A 27,784-nucleotide genomic window follows, 5' to 3' on the forward strand; every position below is an offset into this window, starting at 1 on the left:
TAAAGCGTTGAGGTATTGCAAGGTTTTATATATTATAATAAAAAGGGCAAAAATCTAAATATCATGAAACATTTAATAATAACACTGTATTCCTGTCAAATTGACAATGAGTTCCTTCCAATCTCTATTTTCATCGTTAATATCTCTAACTGCCAGTGAGTTTATTATTATTTTTTTATTAATCATCGTTGTACGTGGAAAAATCATTGAATAATGTACTTTTCTATAAGACTGCATTGTAATTATTCCCTTGATTTAAAAATCATTGCATGATCTGATGGAGAGAACTTCTACTTTGAAAAGCCAATTTTTTAAATGCCATAAAGTAATAGCAATCTATCGATTACGTAGATTACAATTGTTCAGATGCCCTTTTTTATTGAGATATAATTTAACGTAAGTGTAGAAGTAATTATTTTCTAGAGGCAGCTTTAATTTTCATTCTCATTCGAGAGAGACGAGTGTATGCGGTTTCATACATATTTTTATCAATAGCATTTTATGTTTCTACTCCGTAGAAATAATAGCTGAACTCTAATGGCTGCTGGAGAGATGCATAATTGTGAAAAACGCATTAAAATTAATCATAAGAATACGCAGGGTGAATTTTTACGTTGACCAATGTAGAGGACAGGTGGTAAACAAGATTATGATGTAGCGATGTTAATAGTGCGAAGGTGGATGAATAAAATGAATGGCCGTGCCTCTCTAACGGATTTTGCAGAGTGACGCAGCAATTGTCGATACAATTGAAGACCTAGATAATTTATTCTATATTAGAATGTCGTGGTGAGAGCGTTGTATAGTTTTTATTTAATTGAAAAACCGATTATTGTATCGAAGTCTGTCTGCACTTTGATAAAAATTCATTGCTCGGTCGAATTGATGAAAATTATATGAATAACTTGGTAAAACGTGTGTAATAATTATTACATCTTGAGTGAGCTTTTTATAACAAAATATGAAAAGAGAATAAGTCTTCAGAATCATTTCACTTCCGGGGCATAAGTTAATGTGCCTCATATTCGTGAATAATACCGAGTCGATGCTTTTCATTTTCATCGTTTTCACTGTTGTGACAAATCATGTACTCTCAGCTCCATGAATCATTATTTTTTGTGCGTCGACTTGATCTATCACCTCATGAATTGTATTTATCATAAAGTCACTAGATTACGGAAATGAATGGCAACAAAAATGGGTACAACTACTGAATACTCCTATTAATCATTCCGAGATAGACCTGAACATAGGATACATATCGATGATGAGGAGAATAAATGGGAATGGAAGGTGGATCCAGAACATTGAAAATGTCAGTGAAATTTCGTTGTTTATTAAGGCTCTAAAACGATTTGTACAATATCAGTCTATTGTAATAAAAACAAGTGAATCTTGCCTATATTCTGTTTTTCTATGAACTTGAGAGAAAATTTGATGTTAACCAAAATCGAATTTTTCATACAACAAGCCAATGCAATACATTCCCCGGGTGCCTGATGATCCCCTCAGGACCAGTAAAAATTGAAAAAGAAATAAAATAAATTCTTATTTTAATTCTAAATCAGGTTTTACGATTTCTTACCCATTGGTGGCACAGGCTCAGTTCTGGGGGTTTGAGTGACATCAGCGGCATCGTAGTACTACAACCAAGAGAGAGAGGGCGCCACACGCAATGCTGGGGTGTCTGCCCGTCAGGCGACTCGGTCACTGCCTCAGTAACAGTCCCGCTGTCAGAGGGTGACAGTCGACAGCGTAAATATTATTTTCTCTATTACGAAATTGGTATTCACTGAAATTGAAAAATTGGAAATTTTTTGAAAAGTATCAGGGCAGCATGAAAATCGAGGAGGTATTCACTGAAATTTGAAAATTCAAAATTTTTATAAAATTATCAGGGGAGCATGAAAATCGAGCAGGTATTCACTGAAATTTGAAAATTCGAAATTTTTTGAAAAGTATCAGGGGAGCATGAAAATGGGAGAGGTATTCACTGAAATGTGAAAATTCGAAATGTTATAATAAAGAACTATATAATATAAAAAAAAATTTATAATAATAATTTCATAATAAATTTGTACTACAATTCAACCAAGCCCTCCACGAAATTCAAATGATCCTCAGATTCCCACGCGAAAATGTCTCCTCTTTCGACCAATGACAGCATCCCTTCCTTCCATTCGTCGGTGCGCCGCTCCATGGAAACGTGTCCACAATTCGGTGAATAGCGTCCGCAAAAAAATGTTGCGTAAAACTGTTATTATTACGTAATTCCCAAAAAACCACAAGTTACCCCCAAATAATTCTTCTCTAATGAAATTATCGCACCCAGAACACTGACAATCACGCAATAACAGAGATAAATCGACCATTTGGAACGAAAAAAAATAAAAAATAACCGGGATTTCATGTAAGGTTATGCCGAGGTAGATGGGACACCGTAAAAGTCCACGATTGTCTCCCCTCTTGGAAAAACGACACGTCAGGAAGCCCTAGAAAGCCCCTCCCCAACGAAAGAGTAAACGAGAATGCCAAAGAAAGAAGTCGACAAAAAATTGGAAAATTCCGGACAAATAGTGAGATAATTCGGTGAAAATTCAATCAAACATTTTGCCGGGCAACAGTGAAGCCCCCCGACTTCCGGCGGAATTGGGCGGAACACAACCAACCCTCGAAATCACCTATTCGATATTTTGCTAGTGTGTGGTAGTTGGAAATGATCACGTGATCGAAGTGATCGACTTCATCGCGTTCAGTGGCCACGAGGTTTTCTGTGGGTTGAAACATTTAATAAAAAAAACGAATTGAGTGTTTCTACAGTGATTCAATAGTCGCGGGTGTTTTTACGAAACAGTGTATTCACCCTCAATCGTTGAATTATTGTACATTAGTGTGAAAAATGCCATCGAGCAATCCATTGCCACCAAAAGAGAATGCATTGTTTAAGCGAATTTTGGTGAGTAACCAAGCCAATGAAAATACATGTTTTTACACATCACCCCACTCTCTCCAACACCATTATGAAAATCCCGGTGTTCAGGGCATATCTGAAGGCCTCATGATGAAGCATTTGTATGATTGTCAATTTATAATGCGAGAGTTTATAATTATTCATTCATTCGACAATGAAGATGATATCGTCTATTGAATCATCAGCGATCCTACGGTTTTCTGTTCTTAACCTTAATCATTTCTCTTTTTCTCATGAAATTTCGTTTTACGATTGGTGTATCACGTTCAGCTATTCTGTTATCAACTTTACAAAGTTGTTGCAATGTTTTTACATGTTTATGTCTTTTTATTACACCTGAAATCACCTCATTTTGGATGAGGATAAACGAATTGAGGACGGAAAATTGTTGTAGAATTTTGTGGGAATCACTCTCGCTCCTATAACCTAGCCTCAATGTCCTAATCTTCAGCGAATTTCATTCATTTAATAAGTGATTATTGATAATAATTGGGTAGTTGCAATGATCAATCAAGTAGGAATGAGAATTTCGTGGGGAGGATGCAATAACACCTGATGTTTTTTTCAATTATTGGAGGATTGATGGATAATCCCTGCACCTAACCTTTCAATCCCTCACTTTAGAACAGAATTGAGTACTAATTACGGTTCGTTTGCAGAGATGCTACGAGCACAAACAGTACAAAAATGGGTTGAAATTTGCGAAGCAGATTCTGTCGAATCCAAAATTCGCGGAGCATGGAGAGACCCTGGCGATGAAGGGACTCACCCTCAATTGCCTAGGTAGGAAAGAAGAGGCTTACGATCATGTACGCAGGGGTTTGAGAAATGATCTACAATCACACGTTTGTTGGCACGTCTATGGATTGCTCCAGAGATCGGATAAAAAGTACGACGAGGCCATCAAGTGCTACCGTAATGCACTCAAGTGGGATAAGGATAATTTACAGATCCTACGGGATCTGTCGTTGCTGCAAATACAAATGAGAGATCTTGATGGATACAAGGTTATTCTATAATATTTACCTACCTCAAAGGCTTCACTTCAGCAGTGAAGTGATTCACTAAAATAATTGAAATTAAATAATTACTTTGATTTATCGATTTATCTAAATAAATATTGATCCCAAGTGAAAATGTTGAGGGACTTATCGATAGCCAATTATATAACTGCAATCTTCCCATCAATTTCAGGACACAAGATACCAATTATTCATGCTCAGACCCACCCAGAGAGCCTCGTGGATCGGCTTCGCGATATCCTACCACCTCCTGAAGGATTACGAGACAGCTCTGAAGATCCTAGACACCTTTCGTGACTCCCCGATGATCTGTTACGACTACGAGCACAGTGAGCTCCTCCTGTACCAAAATCTGGTGATCCAGGAGTCTGGTGACAGCGAAGCAGCTCTCAAGCACTTGGATAAATACAACGATCAAATATGTGACAAAATAACGGTGAAGGAGACCTATGGTAAACTTCGTCTGGAGCTCTCCCAGTATCCTGAGGCTGTCCAGGTGTATAAGGATCTCCTGACGATAAATCCTGAGAACACGACTTATTATGCCAAACTGGCGGAGGCTGAGCAGCATGAAAAGCCCGAGGATACTCTGGAGATGCTCCAAAGATACGAGGAATTGTTTCCACGTGCCCTTGCACCCAGGAGACTGCAGTTGAATTATGCCAGTGGTGAACAGTTCAAGAAATTAGTTGATCAATATTTACGAAGGGGTTTGCACAAAGGTGTGCCACCCTTGTTCGTTAATTTACGATCGCTTTACAAGGATCAGCAAAAGGTCGACACAATACAGTCACTGTTGCTAGAGTACAGAGATGCATTGAAAAATCATGGGCATTTCAATGATGCAGAAAAGGAAAATCCACGTGAGCCAGCGTCAGCTTTACTCTGGACATACTATTATCTTGCTCAGCATTATGATTATCTTGGGGATCCTGAGAAGGCACTCCATGAGATTGATGCTGCTTTATCCCACACACCCACTCTCATTGAACTTTTTGTTACCAAAGGACGCATTTATAAACATGCTGGCAATGTTCAGGATGCCTACAAATGGCTGGATGAGGCACAGGAGCTTGACACTGCCGATCGATATATTAATTCCAAGTGTGCCAAGTATATGCTACGTGCTAATTTGATTAAGGAGGCTGAGGAAACGTGTGGAAAATTCACGAGGGAAGGGGTCCAGCCTATGGAGAATCTTAACGAGATGCAGTGCATGTGGATACAGACTGAGGCTGCCAATGCTTATCAGAGATTGGGCAAATATGGGGATGCACTCAAGAAATGTCATGAAGTCGACAGAGTAAGTTTGACCATTCAATTTACATTCAATTTCTTTATAAAATCTTTGGGGAAATTTTTAATTGAGGAATGATTACTGTATTGACTTGAACAATTTTTTTTATTGAATTGTCGAAAGATTTTCAGTCTCTTGGAATATTTTGATATGTGATTATTTTATCATTATTAATTCTATTAATTTTCTCTTTGCTTTTTGTTTCAGCATTTTTCGGAAATTATCGAAGATCAATTTGACTTTCACACATACTGCATGAGAAAAATGACTCTTCGTTCGTACGTTGGACTCCTGAGGTTAGAGGACGTTCTTCGCTCCCATCCATTCTACTTCAAGGCTGCAAAATGTGCAATAGAAGTGTACCTCCGGCTCCACGACAATCCCCTGCCCGACCCCACGCAGATCCAGGAAATCGACACTGGTGAGTCTCATTTAATTATTCTATTTCCGAATTGAAATCAGTACCGAAGAGCCAAACGGAAAAAAGTCGACATTTTCTCACTCGAACTTTGAAAAAACTATTTCTCAATCTACGACAGCTAGAACATAATCGCTGCATCTCTTTTATATTCCGAGATTTTTCTCCAAAAATTGAATATTTGGAAACTCGAGTTGAAACCCATTACCTCTTCGTTACTGAAATCGTCTCGTCTGCCCACTCAGACTTCGATTCTCCGATGAAGTGGAGTCGTATTTTTGCAAGCGTTGAGATACAGTGTGTCGAGTCAAAAATAGAGATGGAGACAACGAACAGATGAGTTCTCTCCAAGATTAACCCATGACACAGATATTTGGTCACAATCTGGATTAGGGGGTGAAAATAATTCCATTCCGTTAGCCTCCATTCAATTATCGAGTAAATACATATTTATTCAGGAGATTGGGTCTTACATCAACTTAACTCTACTTACACTGAATTGCAGAGAAAAAAAAAACAATAGATTCAATTCACTAACGAAGTGGTGAAACAAGATAAGTCGAATCTTCCAGTCCAGTCCAATTTTCACTGATCTCGAAAACCATTTCTCAAACTGAATGACAAAAAATATCGTTTGTGACTCGGCTGGAAAGAACTTTTCGCACAGTTGTATTTCCTCAGGTTCGCCTCGGACTCTAAACTCAATCGCCAGAAAAATCTTTAAACGGCCTATTGAGGAAATATACTAAATCATGAAATGTCGAATTCGATTTATCTTATTTTACTCGCTATCATAAAATAACACCATAGTGGGATATAAATAGTTCCACCCCTATAGTTGCGTCACATGTGTGCCTCGTATTATATATATAAAATCTAGGGGGAAAAAAAATCATTAATCACAGACGATACAAACACACAGGAGTCAATCAACTTCAACTCAAAACCTTTTCTTTATTCACTAGTTATTGATCAATCGGAAATTAAATTAACTCATATTTACACGAATAAATACAAATCGAGGGACGAATTATCCGGAGCAATTTGCTGATACATCAGTCGCGTATGACACAGATTAACACGAAATTCGTTGAAAAAACCGTAGTATGGCATGTCTTCACTGTCGACTAAGCTCTGCACCGAATGTGACAGTTAAAAACACCTAGAATATTATTTTTACCCCAAGACTTACTGTTAAAAAATTGTGACTAAAATTTCCAAGTTTTGCCGCTTGGTTAAATTTCAGTACCCGATCTCTCCGAATCCAGAGAAGATACCGGAATTCTCATATTAAACTTTTTGAAGAGCTCATTAATGCCTGCGAAAAAGATAATTACTAAAAAATCGTCATCTCCCTTAGATTCCGAGATATTCCATAAAAAATAGCCAATACCAAAAATCGACTTGAGCCCCTCAAACCGAATTACATTAATTTCCCGAAAATTTATCAATTTTTTAACAGTAATAATACTCAATAGAGGAACGACGAAACGAGTCGTGTTCTCTTCTAATGGATTTTCTCAAAATTTTCGTAAAATACATCGAAACGCAATTCTAAACATTCCTAGGCCCTCGTCTTTGCTTGGCTCGCCTAGTGCCTCGGGGTCTAGAGTAGTCAAAGGCGTCGTCCTCCTGCCCCTGTGAAATAGCGTGCGGAGTGAGAAAATAAAAATGTCCGCCGTCCCCAGGCAATCTATACGCAAAATAACAATTCAGTTTTTCCTCCCTCGATTGTCCACTAGTCCCGGGATCAATGAACTCGGCGTCGGGATTGATTGGGGGTCTAGGCACTCGATAATTAACAGCGGTGTCACCATCAAGTGATATCGGTCTTTGCGGAAAAATTCTCTGTCTCTCTCTATTTTCCTCGAGAGGTACGAAATGAGTGGGTCCAGAGGGTTCTCGAGTCTGTCCTCTGTACGCCTTAACGGGAATGTACTCTCTGATGGGCTTTGATTCTCTGAACCTCTCGATTCCCTCCCTTCCACGTTCCTCTGTGGGGCCATATCCGGGTAAAAACTCAGCATCAGGATTGAGGGTAGGTAGGGGCCTCCGATAATTCACCCTCGTATCCCCCTCCAACGAAAATGGCCTCTCGGTCTGGTCACCGTAGTGAACCTTCACCCTGGGAGTATCGTAACTCTTCTGTCTCTCATCAAATGAATTCGTAGAGAAGGAATTAATTGTCGGATAATTGGGTTCCTCCGTCTGGAATTCGGCTTCACTCTCTTTTCCATAGATCGGTGTCGTTGGCACCAGCTTATGTTTGGTAATTTTCCTCCCAAAATTAGTGAAATATTCCCTGGTGACGTCGTCCAACAGCCTCTCCTCCTGCTTCGTGTAATAAGCATGTTGTGGATTTTCCGTGGTATCCACAACATTTGGTCTAATCGTTGTCGGGTAATTAGGCGCTCTAGTTCTGTAATGAGATCGTTCTGGTTGCAATCTCTGCTCGGGAATGACCTCTCCATCGTAATCGTTGTACTGCTGACTGTTCTGTATCTCATCCTGCCACTCGTTAAACACCTCCTTCTGAGAGTGGATCTCCTGAATCGGTTTGTAAATCTTCTTCTGTCGGCCTCGTTGTGCGTAATCAGCTGCTTCGAAGCTGTACTGATACACTGGTTTAGATTTTGGTTGGGGATGGAGTCTCTCTGGTGTTGGAGTCGTGAAGAACGAGTGGAGATTCACGTGTGAGTTGTCTGTCACGGTTTTGTAGATGATCGGATCATCAGAGAGCATTCTCGGGGGCTGGGCCCTGGGGACAGCCACTGTATACTGATACTCGGGTGCCGATGTCTTTATCACTGGCTCAATCACTTCTACGTTGTACTCATCGGGTGATTGCGAGGGTACGACGTCGATGAAGTAAGGCTTCTTCGTCTGGCTTTCAGGGCTGTAACCCTCTACCGAGGGAGACGTCTCCTGGAAGTAAACCGGTGTTGGGGTCGTGCCCGACACATCGTCGCTGGCCTCCTCGTAAAAGTAATAAGAGGCTGAGCTTGGAACAGATTGCAGAATTTTTCGTGGTTTCGTTGTTTTCGCTGTGATATCTACAGGCTCGTCGATTGGCGATGGTGATGATGCGTAGTATGCCACTATTGGTGGTGATTTCAGGCTCGTACCCGTCCAACGAGGCCTCTCCGTCTGTTCCTCGGTGCTACTCTCGATCACCTGATTCGTTACGATTGGTCTAACTGTATTCACCTCCGAGATCTCTACTGTGTTCAATCGGTTCGGTGATGTTGTCACCTCAGCTAATGGCAGAACTTTTTTCGATGCCGTTTCCACGGTCGTCGTATTCTTCAGCTTCAACTTGTTCAGGGGTTTCATTGTAAATGGTCTTGGCTCCTTAGTTGATGATGGGATGGAGCTCGCTGTGAATTTATGAGGCTTCGGGTTTGATTTACGGTGGAAGTGGGGCTGTGGCTTCGCTGCGGTGCTGGGGCGTTTTAGATACTTCATGATGGGGGATTTCGTTGCCTTGTTATCGTCAAGTTGTGAGAAGAAATCGGGTGGCGGTGGGAGAATGATACCGGGGACGAGAGGACCTGGGGGAACAGCGGTGGAGTTGTCCGGGGTGTACTTGAAGCTGTAAGGTGGAGGATAGTAGATGGATTGATCGTCCTCGTCGTAGTCTGACTGATTTCCTGGTGGCGGCAGGAATACAGCACCTGGGGGAAGAGCAGGAAAGAAAGGGCCGACGATTCCTCCGAGGGAGGGACCGGAATTTGTTTTTCTGTCGGGTTGATTGTCCTCGGTGGTGTTCCAGGATGAAGTGAGGAATGTCTCGTTTGCTGGGATTAGACCGTCGAACCACTGGGGCTTTTCCGTGTCATTTCCACCGATAACTGTCACCGGTCCACCCTCAGTCAGTTGGATGGGAAAGGGCGGGGGAACTTTCGGCGATGACGGAATTTTAACTTGCCTCTTCGGCGCTTGGAAGTCATCGATCGGTGACCATCCACGGAGATCCCCCGATGGCCCTTCTGTCGCTTGATCGGGAAAATTACCGCCTCGGAGAACTAGCACATGATTCTCCGCCAGCCATATCTCTTCCTCGTCGAGGCCTCCGAGATTCTTCGCTGTATCTTTTGGCACCTCGGGGTTCGACAGGTAGCTGATGACACCTGGCCGCTTTGATCTCGTTGGATTTATCTCGTTCTGGATAAGACCGTATTTTCCCTCCTTGACCTGTTGGGCGAGGGTTTTCTTCTCGTCGTCGTCCACATGGGGCTTTTTATTCTCCTTTCCGTTGCCCGCGGAGGACAATGTCAATCCGTCGTCCCATTGCGCCTCGTCTTCCTCTCGAGGTGGAGGGGTACCCTCTAGGTGACCCCCCATTAGTCGCGGGGGTTTTTTACTGGGTTCTGCTGTCAATTCGTTCGTCAGGATTGTCAAAAGCCGCACTGGGCCGTAATTCGTGGGGTCTCGCAGGTCGCGCAGGGCCCGAGGGGCCTCCGAACCCATAGCCAACGCCGACATTACCGCCAGGTAGACTAGCACAAGCTTCTTTGAAGTTTGCATCTGGAAAGACAAGATTATCAGTTGGCTGTGGAATATCGAAAAATTTATTTCAAAAAATTGCACGAAAAACGCGAAAATTGAATAATAAATTTTCAGTCGTCAAAGAAATATCGAAATATCACCGTTTAATATTTCGAAGGGATTAATAACCAATTTTATCCGATATTGAATCATTGATCATTTGATAAAAAAAACTATTGACAATACATCCATCAGAGCTTTAGCAATCGGACTTTCGAATCGATCTACCCACTCCAATTACCCAATTAAAAACTTGAAGCAACCTTTTTCTACATTATTTCACCGACAAAAAAAAATCTCTTATCGCGTCTGCACTCATTAATTCGATAATTAGCCCGTTATCATTTCGTCACAGATCTCGATCTCAAACTCAAATCCCAGCCGATGACATATCAAAAAATGTCTCTAAGCCATTCGACAAGATTTCGCCACAACATCGAATCCAATTAATTTTTAACATTAAACAACTCAATCGGTGAAGTACACCGAGTGAAGAATGATTTCCTCCAATTAAATTCACTCGTGCCAAACAAATTTATTCGATACAAAAAAAATTCGAGATTAAACCGAGATTTATTAATCATCGGGTTAGCAGGAATTTAGCAGAATGATTTACTTGGGGAATTTACGTGTCTTCAGAGGGATTTTGTCGATAAATGTATTGAATTAGAGGATTATTTCCGATGATTAAAGCATCAATTGATCTATGATAACGGAATGTAAGGCATAAAAGAGCCACGCCTTTCGCTAGTCGGTGAACGTTCCTACTAGACATTCACAGGTCACTGGGAGGTATGGACCAACGTCGTCTATTGGAGGAGAGGGGCATAATGACGTTTGAGTATTTCAGACTGAAAATTCAAACCCATGAGATACCTGCGGGCGTGTTTGCACGTTTATACGTGGCACAACTGTTTCGTGAGATGCATTAAAATCGAGGTACTGATGTTTGCCATGGGTATTTCAGATACCGTATCACGGAAGTTGAATGATCTCAATGAACTGCATTAGCGTTTATTTGCCCTCGGTACGGTCTACGTTTAATTGAATGCACCACGTCAAATTGTATTTCAGAGATTAACTGAATGTGTAATGAGTGGAGTTTAATGGTCACGTATCGTTCGCTAACGACGGGTTTCATTAATTTGTGAGATCAAGGCCACTCCATGATTGATTGAAAATAACACCCAGAAATATTATTTATCTCAATCATATACCACTATTCATATTATTTCGTATTTCTCTTACAAATTTCGTTAAAAATCCATAGCAGTATATCCACTCGTTTGCATGTTCAAAATTTTCACGCATTTTCGAAAAAAAATTATTGAGATTAGATTAGATTAAAGAATTTGCAGCAGTTTTTTTTTTTATTTAAACATAAGATTATTCTCTTAGTTACTTTTTTTATTCCGTTCAAATTCATAATTTATTTCGGTGTGATATTCAAATTCGGTGGGTTATGAATAAATATTTTATGTCAGGAAATTATTGAAGTGTAATTAATTGGAGCAATGATTTATTCAATAATTTACACTTATACCTTGAATTCTCAATTCGGTTATAAAGGTACTAACGGTCTATTATTTTCTATTTGAAGAAATGTTACATTATAACGGGAAACAAAGTTGATAAATAAAGTAGTAAAACCTCGAGTGAGCGAAATTAGATACGAGATCAGGCACGTGACTCTGCCACGTTTTCACCACCTTTCCCACCGCGTGAGGTCCCTTCAAGGACACCAGGTACTTTTCCAATTCACATTTTACAATCATGAGGGAAGTCAAATGCGAAAGATAAAGGAGAAAAAGATCATTAAGTGGATCAAACCACTCAATAACTAACAATCAACCGTTCAACCATTGTTATTAAAAATAATCACAGCGCACGATCGATTGTACTTCCGGGGTGTTTTCATTTCATCTCGATGATGGGGGAAATTCTCGCACTTTCTCGGATGTACTCCACACCTTTAATTTCTGGTTGGACATCATTTCCGGATGTCTCCTCTCATCTCTCATCCCTTTCTCGTAACTGTGTCGTTTATTTATTTATCAATTTGAAAGGGAAGTTTGTAGTTTCATCCTAAAAACTTTCTATTTGAATTCGACCTACACTCCTCGCATATTTTTTTTCGCATGGGAATGGGAATTGTGTTCGGAGGTACACTTGTATGCTTTCGCAAACATCGAAATGAACTCTACCCTCTCTAATGCCCACCGAAAAAAGCAGCTGAGTGTGGAGAAATTTAAATGGAGAAATGAGAACTCTGAAATTCAGTGGGATTCCCTCAATTTCACGGAAAAATTAATATACCAATGTATCTTCATTTTAATTCTTATCGCCAACCAATTTGTTTCGCATACGTTGGGATAATTAATGGAAGTTATTTTGGAATTCATTAATTCTGTACAGATTTTTATTACGCTCTGGGAAATTCGTAGGAATGGCGCATGCGATAAATTTTAAAGATTTTCAGCTGGAATTTCAGTGAAAAATTGTTGAGAGCAAGAGTAGTGAGATGAAGTGTGTAAAAATGAGTTTTTTAGGGGACTCTGGATACCTTTACGGTTCGTTTCACTTTTCCCTTTTTGTCCACCCGCGGGGTCCAATCTCGAGACAGTCTCACGCGAGTTAATGTGGTCCCAGTTAAAAGTATGTGCTCGGGGCGTGTACAGTGGATAAAAAATCCAAATGGTTCGTTGCAAAATCAGAATTGGTGGGTAAAAATTGGGTTTATCGAGTTCAGCCAGATCGATATAGACATCGGGCTATTGATTCAATGAATGTATCAACGATAAAAAATTGTGGGGAGATCATAGAGATTTCACATGACTGCACACCGTCAAAATTTTTATGAAGCACGCAAACTTCTGATGCCATGAATTCAAATTCATTTCGGCCAAACGAATTAAATAAATTCATCCATTATTCCCTCACATCTCGTCACTTTCCACTACTTTCATTGATTTACGACAAAAAAATTGCACCTGCGAGTCACATAAACTTCATTTGAATGCCGATAAACAATTATTCTTAGTGCAGATCCTCCAAAAACTAAATATGGAAATTTAATCGAGATTAATAACTCAGTTGGAACAGAACTATGAGAATTCCTTTTAGTCTCAGAGCATCAAAAACTGGAGCACTTGAGGATTCGGACATCTATTGTTCCATTCGTTCTTTCGCAATGTTTTTTCCTTAGTCGAGTGAATCAATTAATTTTGATTAAAGATAAGTGGCGGCTGTTTAGATATTTTATTTCTTGAGGTATGTCTTTTCATAGCCGAAGTCGTAATCATTGAGAGCCATTTTTTTTAGTCTATTGTTCTCTCTCGGTCTTAATCACTTCTAATCAACGCCTGAAGGCTTATCCTTGGACCTTGCACTCCATTCGGTCGCACCGACGGTGGGATTAAAAATTAATGATATTTAGTGAAAATAGAAGAGAAAAAGATCGACTGTGATATATAGGATCGGGACAGGAGCACATGAGAGTGAAAGGCTAGCGTGACCCAGGGTGTGTCTGGGCAGTTTCAACACTTTTCACTTGCGCTACAATTTACCCTCCCCTCCCCTTTGTACTTGGTACGTTTTTTGACATTAGTCTAGGGCCCCTTCATGAATAACGACGAGATTGTACCGAATATAGGTATGTGGAGCGTGAAGCAAGGGACGGAAAATATTTATGGGGTTTTATAACAAATTTCTATTTTCAATGGTCAATAATTCTCGTACCATTTTACGCATAAATTGGGTATTGCCAGTGAATTATGTCCTGTTTACGAAATGCTCCACTTTTTCTAAAACATTTTTGAGCTCTCACATAAAATATATGAATATGAATTGATCTGTTGTCACGTGGTCGAATGTCGATTTTCAGTATTTGACAATTCTCGAATAATATCTCGAAATTCATGGCTGATATCAAAATTTTCGTCTGGACCTTTTTTGTAGAGCTAATTAATATCTACAGAAAAGGTTTCTACAAAAAATTCGCTGTCTTTCTTGGATTTGAGGATATTTCTCAAAAACTGAAACATCATTCGAATTAAATCTTTTTAGTCTATTGTATGATCACTCATTTGAACAATTTTAAATTCGATGAAAATTATGGGAAAAAAAATAATGAAAAGGCAACTTTTCGATGGAACATTCAAGCTATAAAAAATTTATTCTCAATGACAACCGTATGTAATTACAACCAATTCTATAATTTTGTTTCGGACTTTCCGGCCTGTAAATATGATCTTCCATTAAAATCCCACCTGTTATTGAGCTGTCACGTGATGATTGGCTCGGCAAATGAGGAGGGGCTAATTACGACGCTAATTGCCTACACAGCGGAATTTTCAGTATCACGACCAGGGAATTATGTCATCGGGTCGATTAAATCCGGCTATATTTACCTGTTCCCCATTCAAACATTTCGTAAAACGATAATTCATCGCCAGTGACGTAGTTTTGTTTCGAGAATGGCCCGTTGAGTCAGAAATGAATATATCAGGACCGTGTGATTTTTATGTTCTTGAGGCCATTGTAGACGATGTTATGAGCAAAACTCTGGGGCATTTACTTTCGTTGGTTAATCATCCAGAACGCCGAATGCCCCAGACAACTGCACTGGGAGTTGTTGAAAATAATGACAAGTAGTGACTCGAAAACCCTCAATCAGGAATACTCCGTTACAGATGATTGCCTATCGAAATTCTATCGAGTTGTAAATTTCACATTCGATCTGCTAATAACGGATAAATTGATATTCCCATTTCCGTTCGCATTTTCTCAAAAATTACTCACAATTTCAAACATTCAGCACAGAATAATAATCGTAGAACAATTACTCTGACTTTTTCATAGAAATTACATTTTTTTTTCGGAAATTAGATGTTTTTGCGCAATTTTATTCTTATGTCGGTATAGAAATAAAATAGAGACAGTTGGGAGAAATGGTCTGAAATTTTAGAGTGAATGAAGTTTTAAAGTCTTATAAAGTCTTCATCGTAATGGCGAGTGCAGACATGTGTACCTCGGTCAGGCGAGCGATCAGCATTTAGAAAATTTACACTCATTCTAGTCTTATATCATTGTTTATTGTATAACTTTCCCCACTCGATACACTTGATGCTACACTTTCTCGGTGAATAACGTGAGCCGACGACTAACGCGTCGTTAAATTATTAACTCCCGTTTAAGGAACTTCCTATTGTGTGAACAAATTCACAGTGTTTTTATAGTCTCCAGTGATGTAAACTTTCAGCGAGTTACAACTCTCTGAAATATATAATAAATAACAAATGTCCATGTAAATGCGATAATGTCTGCAAATAGACTGCATAAGCAATTCTGGAAATTCAATTAACCCGTACTGGAGACAAAAGAAACGATTTTTTTTTTTTGGTTCATTGAATTTCTAATGTTTGCATAATGGAAAGGAAAATTGAATTTTCCGGGTTTTCCCTCGAGAGAGAATCCGCGAGGATTGCGATGGGAAAAATAAATTGCGTGGAATTACAGTGCGAATTACTGGGAATAAACTTGGAGAGGATTGACTGGACTACCTTGGCATTGACCGGGTGTCAGCTTTTGCTTGCATAATGTACTCGTCCCGTTTCATCCCGCGTGATATCCCCGAGGGGGATTACCACATTCACCTCTTCTTCCTTCGTCTCACTCTCTCACTCTCACTTTCAATTGGTTTGTATCTATCCAACAACTTCTCACTTCAATCACTCAACATACACCGGACTATCTCCAGCCATCTCAAGTTGATGATACTAGTGGCCACTTGAACTCAGGGTACTAATCCCACTATCATTTGCAAATCATTCCGATTCAATCGCTTAACAGCTGCCCAATTGCTGTACTACAGATATTCCTAGCGAAATTCATCCTGACTCGGTAATAAAATAGTTATTTCAACTGTACCTCTTATCAGTACTGGGAGGAACAATAATTTTCATTCATAATATCACCCATTCCCTTTTCTCAATACATGCAACTTCATTATTTCTTCTACAATTCAATAATTATTTGTAATATAATAATTATAATGTGTAATTATTATTTCTACTGCTGGAATGTTTGAATGGAATTATTTTTAATAATTGGAATGTTACCAATTAATGTAGAGATTTAATGAAGATTTAATGAAGATTTAATGAAGATTTAATGAAGATTTAATGAAGATTTAATGAGAATTTTCAACTGATTGAGGGAAACCTTTAAGGTTCATGACGCTTATAACGCCAGGTGTACTAATTTATATCTGATATTGAGATTATTGGATGGAAATGAAAATAGAGCACCATCGAAACCGGTTCTGATCACTCTGCTTTTATTGAAATAATTTTTTAGTCTCGTGTCCCACTGGATACTGAACAGGCACACCAGGCTAGACAAGGTTAACGTCCCAATTTCAACTCTGGAGCAATTTTTTACCACCTTGCTACACTCACATTCCACAACACTCTGCTAATCCAATTGGCTTCTCCCGATATACGTGTTTCTCGATTATTTCGTAAATCACATTCGCCCGACCATGTGAATTGCTCTATCAACATTGTCACATGTGCTGAACATTGTCGGCTTTTTATTTAATTTTCCATTGCCTCAGTCCTCTCGCTTGAAATTTTCATCAACAATTGGATTGTTTGGTCTTACATATTCGTGACTCTCACCGGCTATTTTAGTTCGAGTTTATTTCCCCCTGTTCTCTCATTCAACAATTGAATTTTTCGGTTTCATCAATTGGTGACTCACGCGGAAATATTTTTCTTTAATGACAACAAAATATTATCCATGAATTTAAAATCAATTAACAGGAATTTATCTCGACAATTAAAAACAAATCATTGAACCCAGCTGAATATGGAATTTTAAAAAAAACAACAATTTGGGAAGATTATTTTTTTAATCTTAGGGGAAGTTTTTTCCGACGTAAAAAAAAATTCTTACTGTACACCTTCCATTCCAAATTCCATTAATAATTGTTTGATTGGATTTATCGACTCCTCTGGTTGTCTTTCTCTGAGTGTCTCATAGGTTGCATTCATAAACCAATCTCCAAAATGATTCACGGAGGGCAATCAATTTCTTGAGAATTTTGTTCATCACGCGAAAAAAAGTCCTATCAAATATTGAAGAGTGTACGTAATTATCGCATTGTCAACTCATGTGTAATCCCTCACTCTCTGTAATTCCTTTCTTAGAAATAATTCCACCCAATCTCTTTGTTTACTTAACTCAACCGATTCGTGACTTTTGCGGAATTTCGTATTTCTCTCGCCATATTTGGCCTTCGCGAATTTGTGGCGTGTTGCAATCGCAACTGTAATTTTCACCTGGATGTTAATTCCATGAGTGAGTGTGCGAATGTATCTCGACAATAATATTAAAATCCACCCGAAATGATTTTCAAATTGTTCTGCCGAGGTGAAAGAACTTATTTTCATGAAACTCTGTTTCGCGCGTGGGTGGAGACTAATATGAGAAAATTCTCGCTAATGATTGCCGAAGAATGTAGCATCGGATGGAGATTTTCCGATGCCGTAGAATGTTAATCGTCTATTCTTTTGTTTCTAGAAATAATGAAAATTATTTTCTACCCAGGAATTCACGCGCTGAAAATTCTCCACATAATTTCCAACTTGTCGCAAAAAAATAAATTAATCCAGTATTAGACCAATCTTCTCAATATCAAAAAACAGATTCAATATAAAAAACGGTCTAGATGTTAGAACCGGATTTTCTAGATTGACGATAATTGAGATTAATTTTCTCGACTCCAGAAACTTTTTCTCTCTGCGGGTGAATTTTTCTTTCATTTCGCAAAATTCTTCCAATTTTTTTTTAACATAAAACGTTGACAAAAAGTGGACGGATAATTATATGATTCCCCTTATCTTATCTGTCAGTCGAGCTTTCCAGCGATGGTAATTTCTCATTTGTGGATTTTTAATTGTTGAACGAAAGTATTTACTGTAATAAGGTTGACATGAATGTTGCAGGCGAATTTATAGTTCTATTCCTGAATTGATACCTCTGGTAAAATTGAAACGCATTCCCACGCTCGTAGTGACCCCCTGGGTGCCCTCCAATGATTTAATAGTCGATGACGAACGTCTCTCTATCCTCTAATCAAAATTAAAAATTTTCAATCATAAAACTTGACTCAAAGGTACGATTAATGCATTAAATGCATTCGCGGCGGAGGTCGGAGCCAAGGTTTTATCATTTCTCGCCTGTTCGCCTCGCCCTCGACATCCATAATAATATTTATTATTATTGGTAACCAGATATAACTGTTAAATATCATTTACATCGTTTTTTCATCTCGTCGGTAAATGTCGGGTTTTGAAGGAAAACTGGATTATTGCGGACTGATTCTCGTAATACTGATTCTTATCTCGAGCGCGGGGAGAAAGATAAATGAAATTATTTCCCAATCTGGAAATTTTTCACTGAAATATCTGCTGATGAGATTTTCTCACTGAAAATCGATGAGGTCTTGAGAAAATACGAGCAATCTTTATATTTCGACTCAATTACTCCATGAAAATTCGTGGAAATTCAGCAAAATTTTATTCTCAGAAATATGGAAATTTATGAATGAATATTTATATTTCGGGAATTTATTTGAGTTTCCAGAGAAATATAAAATTTTACTTGAACTAGCCAAAATTTTCCGAGAATCCAACGCGTGCCGAAATATTCATGAAACAATCCGCGAATTCGTTGCGATGAGGAAATTTTCAGCGACTTATTGTGGAAATCATTTGAAAATTAATATATGTTCTTTGAATCATCAGAGCCTTCAACAAGCGAGACAATTATTGAACGAAGTAAACAGCAATTGTTTTTTTTTCTTCTTCATAGTAGAGGGAATAAAAACCCATGTGTGGACTTTCACTGTTTCGAGGAACGAAAAAAAATGAATTATGCAAGATTATGAATAAGTGGTAACTCCCTAAGAAGTAATTCCCTCTGCAAATTTTTTGCACTTCCCCCACCCGGATTTTCCGGATTCCAAGCGTTTATAATTGGAATTATTAATTATCAGTGAAAATGCGACAATCATGCATTCCCTCGAGCTCCTTTTAATCCTCATCATCTCCAGTTAGTTTTACCACAAATTATCCATAGCGGACTATGCAATTGAAACGAGAGCGCATCTCCGAGGGGGGAACTTAATAATATAATTACTCGAGCGCCAGTAATTGGATGACAAGTGAAGAGAATATGGAGAATCGGGAGAAAAACAGTAGTAATCACTCGAGAAGGTACAATTTATACTCCATCTTCATTAAGTACCGCGACAGGTGGTCTCACATGATTAAAAACAAATAGAATCTACTGGGAAAATGATTTTTAACCTCAGGAAAAGTAATTTACGAGCGCAAATTAAACTTGTGGTTTACCAATTGATGAAACTGCATTTCTCACTGATATATTATTTTTTTTTAATCTATAAACCTGTTCTCTTTGGAATAATATTCATTACGAGGGCAATGGAGACAATTTCAATCTGATCTCTTGCAATTACTTTTGTTTTACATTCTGGGTAATAACAGAGACATAAAGTACTATTTTTATGGTCATTTTGGCGACCTCATTAGTGACAGCAAATATTTATATACCCCAGATGTAGATATAAATTCTTTTAAACTCCGTCTCATTTTTTTTCCCGGCGCTATTCAGGAATTTTCAATTGCATGAGTCGTTTCCGTTTGTCCGAGTTATTGAGAATAGTCATCACGGAGGGATTTCAATTACAGTGTTCACGTATATATTCTCTTTTTCATTGAAAATTAAAAAAATGAAGAAAAAAAATACCTGAACGAGAGTGAAAGCAATGCGGACAGCCCACGACGAATGCAAATCTCATTAGGAAAATTCAAATCGATTCAACCGATCACGGGTAATTAAATGCACGGATTTATCCAGTGTATGATCAGACAAATGCGTGAAGCTGTTGAACGGAAGTAACGCAGGTGGGGAGAAAATTTGAAAAATCCTTTTTCGCAATTGGTCCAGTTGGTTAATGGCAGCCGGAAATCGGGGATATTACTCTAACGAGGTGCAGTAGAGATCGATCAGCTCTGACTTTTTTTTTTTTTTTTCATTTTTATTTCCGCTGTTGCGGGAGATATGCGTGTGTGTGCGGATAAATGTTGCTGATGTATCGTGAAAGCCTTTTCCAATAGGCGCACCGACGACGCGTGCAGACTAAATGTTTTACTTCCGGCTCTCCTCGTGGAGGGAATTGCAATGATTTCGGTACAAAAGGGATTTTAGTTTTTTTTTTTCGTCAATACTAATTCTGGAATTTCAATCTATTTCCCGGCAGATTTTTTTTACCAGCGAGAGAACTTGTCTTCAATTTTCATTGATTTTTTTTTTCGGAAAACCAGTCGTATCTACGGATTTCTAATTTTTATAATGATTTGAAATGAATTATCTGTAATTAGCGGGAAAAGTCGTGATGTTCAAAAATTTTTGAGGGAATTTAGGGGAATCTGAAATTTAGTGATTGATTTTCCTCTATTTTTGGAATTCTTTGCGAGCGACATATCGACAAACTCGATATAAATTTGTTCTAACAGGAATTTCAAGTCCAGTAGAATAAAAAAAATTATTATCTAACAGCAACTAGTCTAGCTTCGATTTCCTGCCTTCACTACAAGAATTCCGTCACCGATTCGCCCTGTCCCAGGATCCCAATTATCCCCAATTTTAATCCCCCAAAAAATATTCGACGCCGATAAATTTTCCAATCTGCCAATCCCGTATTTACGACTCCCAATGCCTCTCGCGATTATCACGGACATCCCTTTCAGCCCAAAAAGCTGCATAAAAAAAAAAATCTCATAACTCCACAACTCACCGGCAAATCTCTCCCCCAAAATCCCACCAGCTCCCCGTGAAATCCCTCTGAAATTCCCTTGAACCTCTCAATCACCCTAAAATAATAAAATCCTCCCTAAAAGAGAAAAGAAAAAACATCCAAAAAGCAAAGAAAAAAAAAGCGACGAAAAAAAGAATCAAATCCACTCACGATTGATTCGATCGATACGTGCACTGATCGATAGTATAGCCTCGATCCCGATGGGTTGCACTTTCCTCGTAAAAATCAGTTGTTGCACTGATGACAGAAATGAGTAAAATACTCGTATTACACAGGAGTGGATCCTTCGGTGTATCTTCTTCGATTCGTTTCCATGATGCAACTGGTCAAGCGCGAAGATGAACCCACTGCACTGGGTCTGTCCCCCCGGCCCATGCGCAACCTCTGCCCACCCCCTAGCCCCCCAAACAAACACATACACGTACAAAGGGGAGGGAGAGGTTAAAGAAGGAGTAGAAAAAAAAACGAGAAGGAACAGCAGATTAAAATTATTTTTCTCTTTCGAGAGTGGACTTCACCAGCGCGCGATGTACCTCGAGTTTGACTGACTCGTGATACTCCGCGTGTTCTCCCGGTCTAGAGCTCTCCACCTCTTTCCTCCCTGTCCCCCCTTTCCTATTCACACAGATCCCCTTCCACTTTAAGGAAAAGTCACGGCTCACAGACAGCAAGTGCATTAGGCACTTATTTATTTATATATCTAGCTTGTTTAGGATTTTGTGGTTGTCGTCTTTTTTTTCTGTTTTTTTTTGTCTCTGCTGGAGATCTCTACGTGAGGGATCTCAGGTCCGCGGGATTGTTACCGAAAACTGGGTCGCATATCACGTTGTGGCAAATCGCGATTTTAGCTGTCGCGGTTTTTAATGCAGTCCGGGGATCAGGACTTTTGGTTGGGGTTTTGGGGATTTTTTATTTTATATTCCGGAATTTAGTCGGGGTCCAGGGAGTGAACTCTCAAGCTGGGGGGATTATTACTGTGAACTTTGGTTGCAATATCACGTTGTGGCACTCAATCGCGATTTTACCGGTCGCGGTTTTTAATGAAGTCCTGGCGGGGGTCAGGATTTTTCGTTGGGGTTTTGCGGATTTAGCGTGGATTATTGAAGGCTATGGGAAAATGCGGTAGATGATGGGGATTAACAAAATAATCATCCATTTTCGGAGATAACGTTCAGTCTTAATTTCCAAACTAGTTTTATATTAAATGAAATTTAGAGAAAAAATTCATCGATCAAAATGGAAAATGATGGAAAATAATATCATTGATTGATTTTATCCTAATCATAAAAACGACTCATAAAAAATTTTCTGATAGATTGACATTCTATCAGATATCCAAGATGTTATCAGGTGTAACGAAATACGTCTGAAAAAATATCTTGGCATGAGACATTCCTTCCCCAGTTTCAATATTCTCTCCAAAGCGAAAACAGGAAAGAATATTGATAAGGAAATGACATTTTTTACGATTTGACTCGGTAAAATACAGATCAATCGATTCACCTGCATTTTGATATTCACATAGGAGGCGTGTGTTTTGGTTGTGTCCTTGGTGAGATGCAGTCCAATGAATGATTTTCTATTCAGAGATGTGATTCATTGGTATGCGTGGTGAGACTGATTGATGGCTATCAGTTATTCCAGTCGCCCCATTGTAACATCATTCAATCACAACCATAAATTATTTATCCCGCACTCGATCTCTACCTCAAATTTACCTGAGACAATTCCAATGAAAACTTCAATGACTTCTCATTAATTTAATTGATACATTGGGGGTCACTTGCCGATCTAATAGTCAAGCACAATTAATTATTTAGAGGGCCTATGAGAAACTTTCTACCGCTCGATAAATTCATTACGACTGACGTTAATGTTTCATGGCAATAAGCAATTCATTTCAAGTACACCGGTGATATTGAGTATTTATGATTTCATTAATGATACTGCACCAAAAACTTCAGTTTATTAATTGCACTCTGGGTCAACGGGAGAAATCGCGAACGGAAGCGAATTCCGAAGAAATTTCAGGATTATTTCCCAGGAATTCCACCATTTCTGGAAATAATTACATTTTCTCAAATTAACCTTTGTTCAATGACTCCGCAAAAGGTAGTACAATTGAGATTTCGTAAAGTCATTGAATAATAATAAAACTCCAAAAGAGTATTACATCCGATTTTTTTTTGAACTTCAAGAAAAAATCATTCTGTTTATTGTCATCTCCTTAAAAATCTGTCAGTCTGACAGTTCTGCAGAAATTCTTCTCAATTAGATCAGCAGTCATCCGATGGCATCACTCGGAATATATAATTTTGATGTCATCTATTGCGCGATTTAGCTTAATTTTCCTAGTGATGATGACTAAATCTTTGAGTCCATCAGTTGATACCAAGAACTGTCAACCACATGAAATGTTACACTTTTTTCTCTGTAACGTGTCAGTCTTTCTATGATTTTCGAAGCTGACGACAGCTATGACGCAGAGTCCTGGAAATTCTTGCCAAAAGATCATGAATAAAATTGCTTCAACGTCATAACACTTTTCATCATTCTTTTTGCATCTGCCACGACTTTAATGGCAAATCCGGTGGGGAATCCTACCGTTCATTCATCTTAGAATTCTCAACAAGGTGAACTGAGTCATAGGCAAGGTCGGGCTTTGGAAATCAGAGATGAGAATTGAGTCGAGTCATCCTCTTGTCTACACGTACTCCAGTTATTTTCATTTTGGCGCTAACTCTCAGTTTTTCCACTCCTGAAAAGCCTGGACTTATTTTTAATCATGAATTGATTATTAAGTAACTAAATTCACCATGACGCGAAGACATTCGACTGAGGCATCATCTAAAGATAAATTGTTGGAAAAACTTTATCGAATTTTCCGGGTTTTAATAACGAAATACCAAAATACTTGAAATACAAAATTACTGAATTATTCTAGTCATTTTATATAGTGAAATTTATGATATTTATAATGAAAAAAGAAATCATAAATATCATTATGAAAATACCGTATGAACACGTGATAAAAGCAGCTAAAATTTCTCTGAGAATCCTATTTTCTTCAGAAAATTTAATTTACCTCCGATTTTCCAGCGGAAAATCTTCTCCACGACTATCAGATAATCAATATTCTCTCGGGTATGGGTACGAAGTTTTTGTATTCACCGTAGAATGGAAAAGAAATGACTCGCTCAAGGAAAACACACGCGTTGTATCAAATGAGTTCGCTTGAGTATGGATAAATTGGTGAATTTAAATTCAGAACGGTTTTCCTGACGGTCGTGGAGTTTTTACAGTTATAGCAACGAGTGAAAGCAGCGTGACAAATTCATCGCAAGGTGAAGGATCAGGCGTTCACCCATTGTCTTCCTAGCAATGAAGAAAATTCCGCTTTTTATGATTCACCTTGCATTTTTTTTTCACACCGCACGCTATTTAATTCGTCCCCTAGAGCAGACGGTTTTAATGCACTTTGTAATTAAATGAATCTCAGCATTCTCGTTCGGATAGAATACCCATTGTGTTCAGTTTGATAGTCATTACAAAGCGATTCAGCCTTGCGAGTAATTTACACTTACCGAGAGTGAAAAGATAAAGAGTAATTCCGTTCTTTTTCGGTCTTTCTGTCGTTTATGTTGTTTTAACGCTGGAGCTCCTGGGACTTCATTTAATGCGAGATTAATTGGAAAGATTTAATTGGAGAATTCGAGAATCAGAGCGGTTAACGATTTCAAGATCACGGATTTTCAACGCCTTTTTTTTTTGCTTGTTCTATCTGATGATCTCTATTTTAATCTGGCAAATGGTGTCTAGACCACAAGCTAGGGAAATTTTGCTCTCACTCAGGAAGTTGTGAATGAGATAGTCAATGGATTTTTTTTTTGTGTTCAATCTGCGATGGGTATAGAAATCGGTGGCTGATCGAGGGGTTCCTCTTTTACTGAAAATCAACCGTTAGGAATTTCTTATCTCAGGTATCAATGGGATTCAAAGGCAGGGATTTGTTTTGAATGGAGAGAAATTGAAAGTAAATAATTGTAGTTTTTTTTTCTACTTATTCAAATCAATTCTCTCTATTTTACCTGACGTGCATTAATTTTCTGATAACTGAATTTTTTATTCTAAATGTATTGTAGATTCAAAGAAATAATTTTTGTACTGAAAAATTCATAATTTATCAATTATCTATAGAATTAATCAATAATTAGAAATTTTCGATAATTAATTCGATTTTTTCTGGATTTTTCAAATATTTTCGAAGGAAAAATCGATGACAGTAAAAATTTACGAGTTTCTGCTGCCAAAAAAATCTGGGAATCCCCTCATTAACTTAATCTTGAGATTTCTCTCAAAATCACTTCCGTATGATATAAAAATCATAAAAAATAATTTATTTGATTAATGCTGTCTTCACGGATTGCAATCAACCCAACACAATGCACCTCCATTCATCAAAATAAATCTCCTTTATGCACTTTCCACGACTTTCCTAAACCTCTGTCTCCATAACACTCATCTCCCCGCCGTCACCATTAGAAATTTCCATCGGATCGACATTAGGTATTCCCCGCGCCAATTTCATGTTTCTTTTCCGGACAATGACCTTGTATTGCATACATCCTACCGTAAACACTATCCGCAATCTGAAACCCAGGGAGAAAAAAAAAGTCTAGATGAAATGAAAGAGTTCCAGCGCATTGCGAACTCTTTCGCATGAGGGGAAAGTGTCACTCTGATAATGGTCGTACATACTCATCAGCTGACGCATTTTCAAATTGTTTATTTATTTATTTATTTATTTATTTTTTTATTGTTTTTTAATGTCACTTTTATAAGAATTCTTCTCACATCTCCAGTGAAATTTTTAAAAATTTCTAACAGTCTAAGCGTCAGGGTAAATTGTCCCATAAATTTTTCCTGTATTTTTTATTATATTCTTCCGTTATTAATCAGTCATTCTGACTGTTTCATCGTGTTGTTGGGTTTTCCCCCGCCCTTGTTATTATTTCTGTCTGTTTGGCGCCTTACGGTTATTTTTGCACGTATGAGCCACACGCGTAAAAATAAAAATAAAAAATATCGAACGAATGGGTTTGGGAAAAATGAAGAGATTAAATTTTTGAAGAATATTTCACCGGATGTTTTGATCTCGAGACGTTGATTGAGTAGTTTCTCCGGTGTATCCTCAATTATGTTGGTGTTATTATTTTTATTATTGTATTTCACCAGTCGTGGGGAATTGCCGGTCGGTGTAATTGATCTCCTCGATCACTTCGTGATTGAGAATATTTTTTCATTTTTCAATTTCCACGTTCATTAGGTTTTTTCATTAGCATCGCTGATTGTTACACACTCTGTGCTCGTTAATGCAAAAATAACAAAATTCTGTAGACCTATCGACTATTATCTCGTTATTCCTATTTTTATTACCTCGGGTTTCACCAATCACCAAATGATTTTCTGTTGACATTGATTCCTCGGAGCATCTGGTGATTAACAATGTTTTTATGGGATTTTTGCTGACCCCCTCGTACTTGTACTTGTTCTCGTTAACAAGTCCTGGAATTTTATTTACCCCATTGAGAGTTGCGCATCGGCGTGTAGAGCCTCATTTCAAAGTATTTTAATAACCACTCTCACCGAGAAACAATTATTGTTTAATTTACCCTGACGCTGCAATAAAAAAAAATGCTGTTAGCCCCATAAAAACTACACTATTGTTTTTAAATTTCACGATTTCACGATTTTAAATTAACAATAGACCATTTTCTTCAATCAATTCCTCCCCAAAATTTCCTATTTCCATCGATACCACTCTCAAAATCCCCCATACATTTGGACAATTGAAAAAAAAAATGTTTTCCCTGTGAAACGATTCTAATCCTTCAATAAAATCTTGAATTTTCCAAATTATTCTAAAAATTCCACATAAAATAAATTAAATTTCCCATAAATTCCTTGTAATAATCCTTTCAATAATACTCTGAAACTAGAGATTTTTTGAAATATTCATAAAAAATTTGGAAATGTCAATTTTTCCAGCTGAATTTTAAAGTGTAATGTAAGAGGGCCCTATGTGCATTTATTTAATAGGCAATCGCCACAAGAATTATCATGGGAATTCAGCATTCCACGGGTGTCGTGCACTCCAGTTCTACCAAAAGTTCCCGTTTCCATCGATACAGTACGCGATTCTGGTATCATAATATACCTTTCCTTATTCTCCTACTCAGATATGCCACGCCTTTTAACCGTGCACTCTGTTGCCCCGGTAACACACGGTTTTTGTTGTACACACCCTTCACTATGTACCCCCCTCACACCCACCCACCCCCAATGTACCACATTGATACAAGGATTTGCAGACGCGAATGGACCCAGGAGACAAACGTGGGCGAGAATATCGTGCCAGATCGAGGGACGATGCACTCAGCTCTAGTTCTCGACAAAGCAACCGCTCCAAACCATACCCTTTTATCTTTTTCAACATTTTATCCTTCCTTCTCTTCCTTTCCACTCATTTTTTTCATGTACTCTAGTATTTTTCATTTCTCAAATAAACGCCATCGATAAACCCTTCTAAATACTGTAATTGGGCATTGCGATATGTTGGAGC

General features: G+C 38.3%; 2 protein-coding genes across 3 annotated transcripts in view; one reads left to right on the forward strand and one right to left on the reverse strand.

Annotated features, from left to right (window-relative positions):
• Nucleotides 1–2,137: 2,137 nt before the first annotated feature.
• Nucleotides 2,138–27,784, forward strand: part of Naa15-16 (N-alpha-acetyltransferase 15/16) — a 35,580-nt gene continuing 9,933 nt past the window's right edge. Inside the window, exons 1-4 of the mRNA XM_011299549.1 lie at nucleotides 2,138–2,956; nucleotides 3,631–3,978; nucleotides 4,166–5,296; nucleotides 5,498–5,711. Of these exons, the coding sequence (XP_011297851.1) occupies nucleotides 2,900–2,956; nucleotides 3,631–3,978; nucleotides 4,166–5,296; nucleotides 5,498–5,711 (1,750 nt within the window). The 5' untranslated portion in view covers nucleotides 2,138–2,899. The remainder of the gene's footprint in view (nucleotides 2,957–3,630; nucleotides 3,979–4,165; nucleotides 5,297–5,497; nucleotides 5,712–27,784) is intronic.
• LOC105263356 (uncharacterized) lies at nucleotides 6,135–21,695 on the reverse strand. Of its 2 annotated transcripts, XM_011299538.1 has the most exons (3): nucleotides 21,313–21,695; nucleotides 21,142–21,237; nucleotides 6,135–10,235 (listed from the first exon to the last, which is right to left on the reverse strand). In XM_011299538.1, the coding sequence occupies exon 3, from the start codon at nucleotides 10,233–10,235 to the stop codon at nucleotides 7,263–7,265; it is 2,973 nt and encodes a 990-aa protein (XP_011297840.1). In that variant the 5' UTR covers nucleotides 21,142–21,237; nucleotides 21,313–21,695; the 3' UTR covers nucleotides 6,135–7,262. The 2 variants fall into 2 exon arrangements, with proteins under 2 accessions (XP_011297840.1, XP_011297831.1); XM_011299529.1 differs by lacking the exon at nucleotides 21,142–21,237.

The sequence above is a fragment of the Fopius arisanus genome, unplaced genomic scaffold, assembly GCF_000806365.1.
Source record: "Fopius arisanus strain USDA-PBARC FA_bdor unplaced genomic scaffold, ASM80636v1 scaffold00001, whole genome shotgun sequence".
In the NCBI taxonomy this organism is placed as follows: Eukaryota; Metazoa; Arthropoda; class Insecta; order Hymenoptera; family Braconidae; genus Fopius; species Fopius arisanus.

Coding starts and splice junctions, on each gene's coding strand:
- LOC105263356 (XM_011299529.1), bottom strand. CDS start 10,235: ATGCAAACTTCAAAGAAGCTTGTGCTAGTCTACCTGGCGGTAATGTCG.